Source organism: Grampus griseus, assembly GCF_964374135.1.
Source record: "Grampus griseus genome assembly, chromosome: 2".
NCBI classification, from domain to species: domain Eukaryota; kingdom Metazoa; phylum Chordata; class Mammalia; order Artiodactyla; family Delphinidae; genus Grampus; species Grampus griseus.
Genome location: NC_139018.1, coordinates 31,466,210 through 31,482,284, shown reverse-complemented (window position 1 = coordinate 31,482,284; position 16,075 = coordinate 31,466,210). Strand labels below are relative to the sequence as shown.

Here is a 16,075-nt window from a genome sequence, read left to right as displayed (position 1 = left end):
GTTTACTCAGAGATAACTGACTCTGGAATAGGAAGGAGCCCCACATAGGCAGCTGCCAGCCTCAGCTTCCTCTTGCCTGGGACCCCCAGGTCTCTCACGCCCAGAGGTGTGCTCTGTATAAGGCTGGTCACCAGCCCGTCAGAGGCCCCTGCTCCCAGGGACTGCAGAGACAAACGTGTGGAAGAGAACTTGAGGAAAGTAGAGGCAGTTGTCACCACGGGATTGCAGGGGCTGCAAAGAATTATAATGACATGAAGTAACAGTGTGGGTGTTTACTATGTGCCAAGCCCTGTGTCAAATACTGTGCCACCATTTCATATAATCCCTTCAACAGCTCAGTGAGGAACCTGGGCTCTGGAGCTGGACAGTTTTGATTTAAATCTCAGCCTTGCCTCTTTCATGTTGTGTGTCCTTGGGAAGTTACTTAAACCTCTCTGGGCCTCAGCTTCCTCATCTGTAAAATGGGAGTAATACTTGGACCTTCGTTATAGTATCCCAAAGATTCTATCAGGTGAGACAAGTAAAGCAACGAAGGAAGCATCCGGCACAAGGGAAGCGCTTGACAAATATTGGCCAAGGTTAGTATTGTCATTGCCTCTTGTGGCTTGTCCCTACCGTAGCCACAACAAAAGTGTCACAGACTGATGGCTTATACAATAGATACGTTCTGTCTCATGGTTCTGGAGGCTAGGAGTCCAAGATCAAGGTGTTGGCAGGGTTGATTCCTTCTGAGAGCTGTGCCTCTCTCCTAGCTGCAGGTAGCCCCAGGCATTCCTTGGCCATCTTTTCCCTGTGTCTCTTCACATCGTCTTTCCTGTGTGTCTGTCTTGGTGTCCAAACTTCTCATTTGTCTTAGTCTCTTTGGGCTGCTGTAACAAAAGTATTGCACAGTGGGTGGCTCAAACAACAACTACTTATTTCTCATAGTTCTAGGGGCTGGGAAGTCCAAGATCAAGACACCGCAGATTCAGTGTCTGGTGAGGGCCCACTTCCTGGTTCACAGATGGCTGTTGTCTCACTGTGTCCTCACATAGCAGAAGGGGTGAGGGAGCTCTCTGGGGTCTCTTTTATAAGAGCACGAATCCCAGTCATAAGGGCCCCACCCTCAATACCTAGTCACCTCCCAAAGACCTCACCTCCAAATACCGTCACTCTGGGAATTAGTTTTCAACATGTGAATGTTTGGGGGGACACAAACATTCAGTCTATTGTACCCTTTTTATAAGGACACTGGTAAGATTGGATTAGAACCCACTCTAATGACCTCTTTTTAACTTGATTACCTTTGTAAAGACCCTATTTCCAAAGAAGGTCACATTCTAAAGCCCTGGGGGTTAGGACTCAGCGAGGGGGGCGGCGGGCACAATTCAATCCATATTACAAGGTCAGGTAACTTGCTCAAGGTCACAGAGCTTGTTGAAGATGAAACTGGATCCTAGAACCCTGGATTATTTGATGACAAACTCCACGGCATAAACCCCACCGTAAAGCCCCAGCACTCGTAAACCTTCTCCGGTCAGAGAGGAAAAACCAAAGGGAGACATTCAGAGCCTGCTGCTGTTGTGGTGATGACACTATCCCTTCTTTCTCCCTTCCTCTGTAGCCTGCCTGCTCCAGGCTGAGCTGGTGAACTATGAACGAGTCAAAGAGTACTGCCTCAAAGTCCTGAAGAAAGAAGGGGAGAATTTCAAGGCCCTTTACCGGTCCGGCGTGGCCTTCTACCACCTTGGAGACTACGACAAAGCACTCTACTACCTGAAAGAAGCAAGGACCCGACAGCCAACAGGTAAGGCAGCAACTGCTCTTTCCTTACCACCAGCCCCCTGGGGCAGCTCCCAGGCCGTCTCATTGCCGTGGTCAGAGTTCCTGGCTGGCAGGGCCAGGCAGGGAGGGAAATGGCAAATGAAGGGTCAGGTGTGTGCTAGGTCCTGGAACAAGGAGAACACATAGTCCATGCCTTTGCCTGGGGTCTGAGTTCCAGGGAGCTTGGGCATCTCTTCTTTTCAAATAGAATATGGAATTCTTCATTTCTCCAACCGAGAATCCAGCCCTCTTTACTTATTCAACGGGTACATATTGTATTCTTACTATGTGCCAAGATTTGTGCTGGGTGCCAAGGATGGAGATGAGAAGACGCGGTCCCCACTTGTGAGGAGCTCACATTCTGGTTGATGAGACAGAATACAAATGGATAATCTGGGGGCTAAGCCCAACATCCTCCAGGAAGCATGCTCCAACTCCTTCAGTCAGATCCTAGTCCTTAGAGCAGGTGTCATCTGTACCATTTGCTTAAATCACATCCACTAGCCCCGCCATTCATTCATGCCACAGGTATATATTGAGCAGGTACAATGGGCCAGGAACTCTTCTAGGTGCTGGGTAAATAGCAGGGAACAAAAAAAAGTTGCTACCTTCAAGGACTTTATGTTATAATGGAAGGAGATGGACAGTAAACAGACAAATGGATAACGTAATATTTAGTAGTAGTAAGTGCTATGAAGGAAGTAAAGCAGAGTCAGAGGATCAAGATTAAAGGGGGTGCTATTTCAGACCAGGTGGTCAGGAACACCCTCTCTGAGGAGGTATCATTTATTTATTTATTTTTTAATAAATTTATTTATTTATTTTTGGCTGAGTTGGGTCTTTGTTGCTGCGCAGGGGCTTTCTCTAGTTGTGGTGAGCGGGGGCTACTCTTCGTCGCGGTGTGCAGGCTTCTCATTGTGTTGCCTTCTCTTGTTGTGGAGCACGGGCTCTAGGGGCACAGGCTTCAGTAGTTGCTGCTCACAGGCTCCGTAGTTGTGGCTCGCGGGCTCTGGAGCGCAGGCTCCGTAGTTGTGGCGCACGGGCTTAGTTGCTCCGCGGCGTGTGGGATCTTCCCGGACCAGGGATCAAACCCGTGTCCCCTGCACCGGCAGGCGGATTCTCAACCACTGCGCCACCAGGGAACACTTGAGAAGGTATCATTTAAACCATGACTTTGACTTGCTGTTGCCGTGGTTGTTCATATGGATGATTTCTTTTTAATGCAATTCTCCTTCCAAGGAGTCTTGCTAGGATGAATTTGCAAATACCCAATATGCTTTTTTCTTTATTTTTTTAAAGAACACTAATATCTTTATTTTTATGTGTTGTTGATTTGTTTTCTGTATATAAATCATGTTCCCCCAGCTCTACTATAAGCCACTTGAGGACCAAGAATGGGACTCATTCAACAGAGTTTTCTTGAGCACCTGCTATCTGCCAGTACTGTTCTGGGTGCCCTGCCAGGCATTCTGGAATATTATACAGCATTCATTTGTGCTTGTGGAAGTAAACATCTCAGGCAGCCTAATTCATATTTTGGTGTGTGCAGGGCTAAATAGTTGTTCTATGTTTAGAACACTCACTAATTTAAGGGCTGGAACTGGGGGGAAATTCCCCAGTTTGTGGTGAGGTGGTTGCCTAACCTTACTAGTAAGAACGAGATAAGACAATGAAGCAAATTTCTTCTAAACTCTCCAACTGAAAAACATTACAGGGGCTTCCCTGGTGGCGCAGTGGTTAAGAATCCGCCTGCCAATGCAGGAGACACGGGTTCGAGCCCTGGTCCAGGAAGATCCCACATGCCGTGGAGCAACTAAGCCCGTGAGCCACAACTACTGACCCTGCGCTCTAGAGCCCGCGAGCCACAACTACTGAGCCCACGTGCCACAACTACTGAAGCCCGCGCGCCTACAGCCCATGCTCCCAACAAGAGAAGCCACCGCAATGAGAAGCCCGCGCACCGCAACGAAGAGTAGCCCCCGCTCGCCACAGCTACAGAAAGCCTGCGTGCAGCAACGAAGACCCAACACAGCCAAAAATAAATAAAATTATTTTTTTAAAAAAAACATTACAATCAACTAATATTTATTGATCATTTGGATTAAGCCCTTTTAGACATATCTACTTTGGTCCTCATAGCAATTTTATGAGGAAGATATTATGATCCCTGGGAGAGGCAGCCTTTGGATTCAGATGCAGCAACTATGTGTGTCTCCTTGGGCATCTGACTTAATCTCTCCGGGGCCCAGTTTTAACTTTGGTCACAGTGAGGATGATGAAACATACCTTACAGGATTATAATGAGGGTTCAGTGAGACGATGAAGGTTAAAAACTTGGCATAAAGTAGGCACTCAAAAACGGAGGTTGTTTCTTGCAGACGAGACAGGAGGCTCAGAGAAACTTCTAAGTTGCCTGAGGTTAAACTCCAACTAACTGTGCTGACTCAGGACCACTGGGGTTTGCTGCTCCATAGACATAAGGGGAGAAATTCCCCTGTCTCTCCTCTCCTTGCCATCTGTCCTCTGGGTCACAGGGACCTGTCCACGTGGAGACGCGGAGCAGTCAGAGAGAGGAACCACATCCTGGTTGCCCTTCAGCCACACTGGACCTTGGCTGGGTGCGTCTGGCTTGTCCATGGTCTGCAGATACAGCTTTGGTCTGATTCTCCACAGACCCAAGAGTTTCCCTCACCAGCTGTTCCCTAAGGTGTGTTTCTCTCCTCACAGACACCAACGTGATTCGATATATCCAGCTGACGGAGATGAAGCTCAGCAGATGCTCCCAGAGAGAGAAGGAAGCCATGTAACTGGAACACCTTTCTAGAGCCGAGCCTAACCCGGGACATCCAGGCACCTGCTGGTGGAGAGCTCTTCCCAGAGTTCTGTTCCTTTCTCCCCACTTCCTCCTCCTATTGCCCCTCAACTCTTTGTCTACTCCCAGTGTGAAAAGAAGGAGACGTGCAGATTTGGAATCTGGTGGGTTGCCCTGACAAGGGACATCCTCTTTCCGGTAGGGCAGCCGCTGAGAGGGACCTAACTTCAGCGGGAACAGCCGGAGAGGACTGTCACAGGTTGGGAATGCCATTGCAGCTTTGACTTGGGCCAGTGCTTCCGGCAGAGGCAGAGCCTGGCAGGTGCACCATCCCAAAGGCGTCGGGCACGGAGCCCACGGGCTGGACCCCTCCACAGCTGCCTGACAGACTGCAGCATCTCAAGGCAACTGTGACAAATCCAGGGATGAGACAGACACCAGAAGCGTTGGTTAAGCCAACAGAGTCTGAGAGTCTGTGCACTGGATTCCTGCACACAGACCCGCTCCCCACCCCCAAAACCTCAGGCCCTGCCTCCCTCCCTCGCTCGTTGTCTTGGTGTGTGCTTTCTCCTCTCCCACTTGGGGATCTGAGACTCTGCCAGGATTCACATGCCATCGAAGCCCACTCTCAGTGCCCTCTGGTGACCACACATACCATTCTCCCAGACTCCCAGCCAGCAGGCAGCTGTGACAGCAGAAGGGCAGGGTAGAGTGGGCCAGGGGCTGACCACATAGGGATGGGGAGAGGGAGAGATGATATCTAGGGGAAAGAGCATTGTATAGACTGGGAGACTGAACTGCGGACGAATTAAGTGTAAATAAAAATAAATTAACAGGCAGCAGTTCCTGTCATTTCTGTTGAAAGCGGCCCACTTCCTCACTTTTACTCCCTCTCGCAACCCTCGATCAGAGCTGCTTGCAGCCAGGTAGGATGGGACTTCCCCCAAAACAATGAGCCATTTGCGCAGTGGTGTACAATGCTGGCTGCGCCTTTGTGCTTTTAGAGTAGGCTGGCATTGTGGAGACTGCCCAGGGATTTGGCTGTGCGGGAGCCTGTAGCCTCTCTTTTGATGAAATTACCTGGACTCAATATCTAGCACATAGAATGTGTTCAACAAATATTTGTTGAATGACTAAATGATGACTGCAGACTGGCTCTCCTGCCTTAAACTAATTTTATCCCAGCCTAGTCTCCCGATACCGATGCCCTTTTTGCGATGCCATGTTGCTTCAGTCAAATCAGAGACGCTTACTGAGGGCTTCTTGTTTGCCTGTCATTGTACAGTTTGCCCTGGGACGTAGGATGTAGTCCCAGTCTTCAAGGAGTTGGAAGAGTTGAGAAATAGTCATAGGAGGTTATTACCAATGATACCTTTAATTTATATGATGCTTTAAAATTTTCGAAGCACTTTCATGTATTTTTTGTGTGATCCGTGAGATAATATTGTACAAATTAAAATATATACAGATGCAATAATATTAATAGTGAGCATTTATTAAATGCACTGTCCTCAGATCTTTACATGTATAATCTCATTTCTTTTGTGCAATTACCCTACTATTCCCATCTGATGGATAAGAAAACTGAAAAAGAGAAAACTAGCCCAATGTTGCATGGCCTTAAGTGGCATAGCTGGGATTTGAACCGAGTCTGTCTGACTCCAGAGCTTCAGCTGTTAACTACTCTGTAGTTAGTTGCTGCCCTAAAAAGTATAATATTGGGTAGTTACAACCATTCAAAAGCAGGACAGTATGTGTGACAAACCTTGACTACGTCAATGATGGTACGTGGGCTGCCTTTCATATTTAGCCCAAGGTGAAAAATTGTCCCTAACACTTGACTCCCTAGTGGCGGAAAAGGCAGCTGAGACCCAGCAGTTATTTCTGTGTATTGTTTATTCTCCTTGCTGACGGGCCAGCACGTATCCAAACAATCCACCCAGCATTCCTCACCCCATCCCCAGCTTTGGGGAAGAGTCACAGTTCCAGGTAGAGATTGAAAGGAAACACAAAGTTAATTCTGGCTTATTTGTTTAATCAGAGGCTCCAACACTGCAGGATCCAATCACTTCTGAGGGGCCCAGAAGCCGGCAGCACAGTTTATATTCACATAGCTCCTCAAAGGCTTCCAACGGGGGCTGCAAGAAGGTGCTAGAAATATCCAGGGGCCCCCAGTTGGTTGCCTATAGCTCACCCTCTGGAGAAGGGAAAAAGGGAAAAACGCTGATACTGCTGCCACATCCTCCCCCACCCCTACCATGTCCTCCTCTCTGCCCTCTTCCCCCAAAATGATTTCACATGACCCTAACTCAAATCCACCCCGCAGCACGCATCGTACAGGCAAACGTGCAGAACCCCCCTCTTCCTGAGGCTCCAGCCCAGAAAGTTTGCGAGTTGGCAGACTGCTTGTTAGGATCTGAAGGATGAAGATGAGGTCAGAGGTGGTGTGCAGAACCAGTTCAAATGGGCAGGGTCTTCCTTTGGTCTTCGTGCCATGAAGAAGGACTCAGAGTAACTATTCGCAGCGTGGAACAGGAGAGGGGTCTTGCCTCACCGAGTGAGTTGGGGCAGAGCTGGACAGATGGAGATGATAAGATTACTGCCATCCTTCCAAAGAAAACGGTTGAAAACCAGAACTAGGTGAGGACAACATCATGGGACCTCATAGAACAAGCGACCAGGTCTTCTGCTTGTCTGGTAACGTAGGTACGCGTGCTGGGAACTCCATTCACTGTGACCCAAAGTTAAATGATCCCAAAGAAAAAAGCTGCCTGGGACTTGTTTGAGATGGTGGGACTGAACTTCCTGTGCGTTTGTCCAGAGACTTCAGAGAGCCGGTAGGCAACATCAGCTCTGTTCCCCTTAACAAACCATCAGCTTCCTTCTCCTCGTCCCTCCCCCAAACAGGGACTGGTATTTAATTATACGTTTTGTTTGCAGATATCACTGCTGAGCTATACTTGGAGCGCTCATCCTGGATCTGACCTGCTTTGCCATCTCCCGCTTGGACTTTTGTGATAGACTCTTTGGGGAAAAAATATTATACTTTTATTGTAATTATTATGAAAGCCTCACATGTGTATTGTAGAAATATTAGGGGAAAAAAAAGATAAATTCCGTCCCATAATCCTACTACCGGAGACAGATATTGTTATCCTTATGGATGTATCTTTTGGTTGTTTTTGGTATAAATGTACACATGCACATGCATTTTTTTAAACAAAGATTGGATCATACTGTACATACTCTTTAATAACTCACTTTTCAAAATGTGTATTTATATTGTAGAATATGTAATGCATACACAGGTACAAAATTCAAGAATTACAAAAAGATCTGGAGTCGGAAGTAACTCTCTTTCCTGCCCTGTCTGCCAGCCTCTAGTTTCTCTCCAGCTACTTGTATATCCTTTCAGAGACAGTTACGCATTTTCAAATGTATGTATCTATTTTGTCACAAATGGTAGCACATGGGACACACTTTCTGCACCTTGTGCTACTTCACCCACTATAACACGAACGTAACATTTTTTGCTGGTCTCGCAAACTGTTTCAACAGCGTCCTCATTATGTGGGTGGACCCTCATTTGGTAACCAAACTTCCAATAGTGATTATCTCATGCGTTCCCAATCTTTATTGTAAATAATATTGCAACAGACATTCTTGTAGCTAAATTTTGCACATATCTAGGACTATTTCCTGAGGATAAAATCTGAGAAGGATGTCGTTTGGCTATCTTTAAGAATTTTGATATATTTTACCAACTGCCCTCTGGAGAGTTTGTACCAAAGCACTCTTCTACTTGCAGGCTTGAGAGTGCCCTGTTCCCTGCACCCTCACTACAGGTGGGTATTATCACTTACCAAATCTTTACCAATTTGAGAGGAAAATAATAGTATATCAATGTTATATGAACTCACAATTCTTTATTAGTGAAGAGCATCTTCATATGCTTATTGACCATTTGTACCTCCTTCTTTGTGATTTTTCTATTTATTTGATATTGGTATGTTTATTATCAATATGTAATTTTATTAAGAGTATGATTTTGGGCAAGAAACACTGCCAAGTATGCTTTCCAAGTGCTTTGTTTTCAAATTTTGTTTATGGTGCTTTTTGACATACATAAATTCTTAATTCTGCAATTCATTTGTTCCTCTGTTGCCAGCTTCTTCTGCCTACGGTTCACCTTTTCATTTCTAGCAGAGTGGCCCTTCTAAAACACCATCTGATTATGTCATGCCACAGCTTAGAAATCTTTAGTGGCTGCTCATCACTTTTAGAATAAAGGCCAGACTCAGCATAACACACAAGGTCTTTCATGTGATTTCTCCCACTGACACCTCCTGGTCCTCTTCCCAAGGTTCCCTACATTCTACTGTTGCCTAGCTTCTTGTGATTCCCCGAACCCATTGTTCTGGGGTCTCTGGGCCTTTCCATGCTGTTCCCTCTGCCCAGTTGGCTATGCCTCACCCCTCCAGTCCACTCTTTGCCATGCTAACTCCTATAGGACTTGTTCAAGTCATCACTGCTTGAAAGCCTTCCTTGATTCCTTAGTCTGCATTCCAAACAACATGAGTCTACCTCTGCCTGGCATCTGCTACAAATAGGAATCAGAACTTCCTATTCCTATTCGTCTGGTGCACTATCCGGATGTTCCTCAGGGCAGACACTGTGGTTTATTCATCTTTGCAGCTAGAATGCCTAGTACAATGCCTGGCACATACTAAGTGGCCAATAAACGTTGAGCATTGAACCTGGGATGAATGATGGATCCGGTGGCAAATGTTACTTGAAGTAAGTGCAGGGCTCACTGGATCTTGGCTTCTGAGGACTGAAGAAATCCTAGGAGACTTGGGTTAGAAGAGAAGCTATGGGGCTTCCCTGGTGGCGCAGCGGTTGAGAGTCTGCCTGCTAATGCAGGGGACGCGGGTTCGAGCCCTGGTCTGGGAGGATCCCACATGCCGCGGAGCAACTGGGCCCGTGAGCCACAACTACTGAGACTGCGCGTCTGGAGCCTGTGCTCCGCAACGAGAGAGGCCGCGATAGTGAGAGGCCCGCGCACCGCGATGAAGAGTGGCCCCCGCTTGCCGCAACTAGAGAAAGCCCTTGCACAGAAACGAAGACACAACACAGCAAAAATAAATAAATAAATTACTAAACTCCTACCCCCAACATCTAAAAAAAAAAAAAAAAAAAATTCACTTCTGTCATATAGTCACAAGCCCAACCAGATTCAAAGAGAGGGGATATAGACCCCATCTCTCAGTTAGAGGTGTGTCAAAGAATCAGTGACCACGTTCTAAAAAAAAAAACCACCTAAAAAAAAAAAGAAAGAAGAGAAGCTATGTGCTCCAGTGCTGTGCTTTTTCCAAAACATCAGAATCACTTGAAGCAGCTTTTTAAAAATACGTAATCTCAGTCTGTGCCTTAGATGCATTGAATCATGGGGATGATGCTCAAGCTACTATAGTTTTTTAACGTCCTGAAAAGTTTCCGCTGACCAGCCAGGTTAAGGAGCCACTGCTGAGGTAGCCCAGCAGGCAGTCAGAACACCCAGCTCCACTATTTCAAATCCTGTGATCTTTCGGCGTGGATAGATGGAGTTTTGTTTGAATACCAGCTTTGATGTCTACTAGCTGTGTGACCTTGGGGCAGTTGCTTGACTTTTCTGATCCTCATTTTCCTCACCTATACATGGCATAATGTCACATTTCTTAAAAGGCTGTTGGGAGGATTAAGAAGTACCTGTCTCCTAGCTCAGTACTTGGCACAGAGTAAGCATGGAATAAACATTCATTTCTTCCTCCCACCCTGCTCAGCCTCAGTTTCCTCATTTATAGTGTGGCTACTAATACCTGTATGTTTATCTTCTGTATTTCCCTACACTGCACTCTAGAAGAAAGTGAACTTCCAGCAGGCCCCTGGGTTACTCTCTGATCAAATAGAACAAGTATAGATACTTGGGGGTTAGGGGAGCAGAGGAAGCCCCATACTCCATCACATGCCTTCTGCAAGCATATATCAGACTCCACAACAATCGGTTGGAATAATTCTGATGGTTTGCAGAACAAGGTGTTTCCTAGTCACACCCAAAGATCAACACAGTTTTCTTGCTGCAGTTGCTCCCACAGGCTAGCGGCTTCTGCGCTGCAAGAAGAAGGCAATTGTCAGGGAAAAGGATAGCCATCGCCCACTCTCCTTCCAATGCCATGGTATCCACATCCTGTGCCTCAGAGCAGGAAACACAAAACTGGCTGCAAGGCCAAAACAGCTGATCTGCAGCTGCTTAGATTAAAGTGCCCCTGCTTCCCACTCCCAATGCCTGCACTTTCTCTTCCCACCAGCCCAGAGCGGGTAACACAGGCAGGGAAAATGCATTCAGTCCATCAGGCATGACAGAGTTCAAATTACCAAGTCAGCATGAAAAGTACCCCTCTAAATGGACTGAAATTGGATTCTGTAAAAAAAACCACCCTCAGTGAGGCCCTTGGCTATTCATATTTGCTAAGACATGGAGAAGGGGGAGAAGGCAGAGGCCCCTGCAAAATGTTGGGAATCTCAGCTGTTCTGTTGAATTGCTTGTCTGGAAGTAAGCCAACAATTGAAAGCCAGATTTGCCCTGTCTTCAGCATCTCACAGAATATTAGGGCTGGAAAGGATTTAAAACTGAATACTTCAACCTCTCAACTTACAGATGAGGGATCAAGTCCAGAGAAGATAAGTGACTTCTTCAAGGTCACACAGCTAGTAAGTAACAAAGCCAGAACTAGAACTCACATTAGTTTTCACATCAGTTTTCTAACAACAAATTTAACTTCTACCCAGTGAACCAAAATACACTTACAAAGCATCTTTCTTTTTTTAATGTGATGCTGTGACATTACTCTCTTCTAAAGAAAGAAGGAACATAATACTCACGCAATCATTCCCTCACTCAATATTTATCACTCCCATCACTTCACTGTAGGTGGTTAACAAGGTATTGTCTCTGCTTGAGAAACTCACAGTCTATAGGGAAGAAGGAAAAGTAAACAGGCAACTTCAAATCTGTGTAATAAATATTACAGAAAACACCAAGGGCACAGCAAGAAGGGGCATCTATAGCAATCCTGAAGGATCAAGGAAGATTTTCCCGAGGGAGTGCCAATGAGAGGAGCAGAAGTGGTAAGAGGGGTCAGCTTCAGACCAGGGTCAACGGCAAAGCTCTGTTACTCCCTTTCCTGGATACCATATGAAAGGATTTGAGGCCGTCAGCATGAGCTGTCTTTTCTCACCCTTTCCCTGTTTCCTCATGCCTGAGCTCAGGCAATGGCAATGTCACTTTACTACCCTTATAGGCCCAAGGGCTGAGAAGTCACAGAAAACTCTGCAGACTCTTATCTGATTAAATCCCCTCTGTGCAGAGTAGGGACAAGTACACCTGTTATCTCTGAGTGCAATCAGAAGCTCTTCAACACTTGTGATTTCCATAATAGGTGAAAATTCTACACTAGGTTTCACAAATGTAGCTCCAGAGCCATCACGGCATGCATACTTTTGATATATTCCATTGTTTTATGTTCCTTTTTTCCTCTAATCTCAGCCTCTTTATTCTAGAACAGCACTGTCCATAAGAAATATAATGTGAGCCACCTGTATAATTTTAAATTTTCTAGTAGCCAACCTTAAAAATAAACAGAGAAAATTACTTTTAGTAATATTTTCTAAACAAAAATAAGATTAAGAAAACAATCAAAAAATTAAATCATCAGGAATAAATTTAGCAAAAGCGCAAAACTGATACTCTGAAGACTACAAAACATTGTGAAATAAAATTAAAGAAGACCTGAATAAATGGAAAGACTTTCCATATTCATGAATTGAAAGTCTTAAGATAGTTAAGACAGTAATATTTTCCGGGACTTACCTGATGGTCCAGTGGTTAAGACTCCACCCTTCTACTGCAGGGGGCAGGGGTTCGAACACTGGTTGGGGAAGATCATGCATGCCTCGTGGCGTGGCCAAAAAAAAAAAAAAAAAAATAGTAATACTTTCCAAGTTGATCTATGGATTCAACACAAACTCTATTAATATCCCAACTGATTTCTTTGCAGAAATTGACAAACTGATCCTAGACTTCATATGGAAATTCAAGAGACCCAGGATATCCAAAATAATCTTTAAAAGGAAGAGCAAAGTTGGATGACCCACACTTCTTGATTTCAAAATTGACTACAAAGCTACAGTAATTAAGACAGTGTGATACTGGCATATAGATCAATGGAATAGAAATAATAGTCCAGAAATAAACCCTCTCACTTGTGGTAAATTCATGTTCGACAAGGGTGCTAAGACAATTCAATGGGGGAAGAAGAGTCTTTTCAACAAACAGTGCTGGCACACCTGGATAACCATATGCCAAAGAATGAAGTTGGACTGCTACTTCACATCATATACAAAATATTTACTCAAAATGGATTGAAAATCTAAATCTAAGAGCTAAAACTATAGAACTCTTAAGAAAAGAACTTTGGCGTAAATCTTTATGATCTTGGATTAGGTGATGATTTCCTGGGTATGACACCAAAAGCACCAGCAACAAAAGTAAAAATAGATGAACTGGACCTTTTATCTATTAAAATTAAAAACTTCTGTGCTTCAGAGGACACCATCAGGAAAGCAAAATGACAATACACAGAATGGGAGAAATTTTTGCAATCATCTATGTGATAAGATAATTGTATCTAGAATATATAAAGAACTATTAAACCCTATAATAAAAAGACAATGGGCAAAAGCATCTGAATAGACATTTCTCCAAAGAAGGTATACGAATGGCCACTAAACACATTAACAAATGCTCAACACATCATTAGCTACTAGAGAAATGCAAATCAAAAGTACAGTGAGACACCCCTTCATACCCACTAGGATGACTATCGTCAAAAGACAGATAACAAGTGTCCCGATGCAGGGAATTGGAATCCTTACACACTGCTTGTAGTAATATAATGTGGTACAGCTGCCGTGGAAAACATTTTGGCAGTTCCTCAAATGGTTAAACATAAAGTTACTGTATAACCCAGCAGTTCCGCTCCTAGGTATATACCTAAGAGAACTGAATACATATGTCCACACAAAAACTTACACACTAATATTCGTAGCAGTATTATTCATAAAAGCTAAAAAGTGGGGAAAATCCGGATGTTCATCAACTGATGAATGGATAAATAATATGTGACATATCTGTACAATGGAATGAAATTAAGTAGTGATACATTGTACAACATGGGTGAACCTTGAAAACATTAAGTGAAAGCAGCTAGTCACTAAATACCACATACGTACGATTCAATTTTTATGAAATTTCCAGAATAGGCAAACACTAGAGGCAGAGAGGAGATTAGTGGCTGCCCAGAGCTGGAGGTTTGGGCGTGGTGGTGGGAGGATTGGGGGGTGATGCCTCAGTGGTGCAGGGTTTCTTGCTGAAACGTGATGAAAATGTTCTAAGATTGATCATGGTGGTGGATGCACAACCCTGTGAATATACTGAAAGCCATTGTCAAGTACATTTTTTTTTTGCTGCACTGCCCGTTCCCCCACCTGGAGTATTAGTTCCCCCACCTGGGAATCAACCTGGACCCTCAGCAGTGAAAGCGCCAAGTCTGAACAACTGGACCCCCAGGGAATTCCCTCAAGTACATTTTAAATGCGTGAATTTTATCCCAATAAAACTGGTTAAGTAATGTATTTTATTTAGCCTAAGATAGCTAAAATATTACCATTACAGCATACAATCAATATAGAAATTATTAATGATGAATTTACATTCTTTTTTCATAATCCAGTGTGTAATTTACACTGACAGCACATCTCCATTTGAACTAGTCACATGTTAATTGCTCAATAGTCATGCGTGGCTAGTGGTTACTGTATTGGACAGCAAAATTCTAGAGCTTCAAGGACTGTCCTATGTCATCAGGGGCCTTCCTGGTTATTTTAATCTTGCTCTTTCATGGAGTTTCCATGTCCCCCAACTCCAGACCCTTCCGTAGCTGCTGCCACTGAACCAAGGCAGAGGGGCAAGGATTGCAACATTGTAGGAGAGAGGGCAGCAGGGGAGAAGAGAGCACAGTCATCTGCTCCCTGGGCCTCTACTTCTGACCCCACTCTGGCTCACACACCTTTTGTAATGTGAGCCAATCAGAGTTCAACTTCAGACTTTAACACTTATTTGCTGTGTGTCTCATTTCTGAAACTAAGGATAATAACAGTACCATTCTCAAAGATTTCCTGTGAAGATTAAATGCAATAATGGGGGTAAACTGCTTTGGATGGCGTCTGGTACAAAGTAAGCATTCTTTAGCATTAGCTAATTATTTAATGATAATGATAATAGTAATAAGATGAGAAGGAGGAAGAAGAAGGAGCAGAGGAATATTTTTTAACAGAATATATAATTATATACATTATATATGCATATTATATATAAATATATAATATAATGTAGTATATTCCTTATCCATTCATCCTTGTCCGATCTTTGTCATCCGTTCATCCATTGATGGACACTTAGGTTGTTTGCATATCTTGGCTATTGTAAATAATGCTGCAATGAACGAGCAGAGGAATATTATCATTCCTAACGTCTCTAGGTTTTAGCAGAGTGCCTGGCATACAATAGATACTCAGGAAACCATAGCTCTCCACCCTGGAAGCTTATGACATCCCCAACAGTTGGTTCTCTAGTCTCTGCGTGAATGCTTCCAGGGAGTTTCATATCAAATAGAGCCCATTCCATTTTTAGGTACTTCTACTTGTTGAAATCCACCATCTTATATTGGACTGGAACTTATAAAGTGCACATATCTCACGTCTTACCAAGTATGCAAACTGATAAGTCCTAATAATGAATACTCCCCTGCAACCAACACAACAATCATGATATAGAACATTGCTGTCACCCTAGAAAGTTCTCTCATGCCCCTTTCCAGTTAATCTCCTCCCGGAAACCCTAGAAGTAACCACTATTCCCATTTCTAGCCCCGTAGATTGGTCTTGCAAAAATAAAAATTGCTTTTAAAGTTCATGTAAATGGAATAATACAGTATCGTCACATTGTATCTTTATCTCAATGCACAATTTTATTCCTATTGCATTTAATCGTATTGATTTCAGTCTTCCCTTACAGCTTGTTGTGAGCATTTTCATCTTGATCCCATCACCCATATCTGCTCATTTCTCCCACTTGGTGCCACCTACAGATTTGATAATAATTCTTTCTTGTCCTTCGCCCAACAGGACACAAGAACAAAGATGGAGTCCAGCAGTACCTGACTAGAAATCTCCACTAATTTGAAAACGTAGGAGATGAGAAGCATTGTGGAGGTGCTGCCAAAAAGGGGGCATGAGGAGAGGCTCCATGTTGATGGAGAAGACTGAATTCTGCCTGGATTCATGGAAAGAGGGCAGTGCTGA

General features: G+C 44.2%; 1 protein-coding gene across 1 annotated transcript in view; it reads left to right on the top strand.

Annotated features, from left to right (window-relative positions):
• Positions 1 to 8,590, top strand: part of TTC9 (tetratricopeptide repeat domain 9) — a 34,880-nt gene extending 26,290 nt beyond the window's left edge. Inside the window, exons 2-3 of the mRNA XM_082649602.1 lie at positions 1,604 to 1,786; positions 4,531 to 8,590. Of these exons, the coding sequence (XP_082505728.1) occupies positions 1,604 to 1,786; positions 4,531 to 4,610 (263 nt within the window). The 3' untranslated portion in view covers positions 4,611 to 8,590. The remainder of the gene's footprint in view (positions 1 to 1,603; positions 1,787 to 4,530) is intronic.
• Positions 8,591 to 16,075: the final 7,485 nt, after the last annotated feature.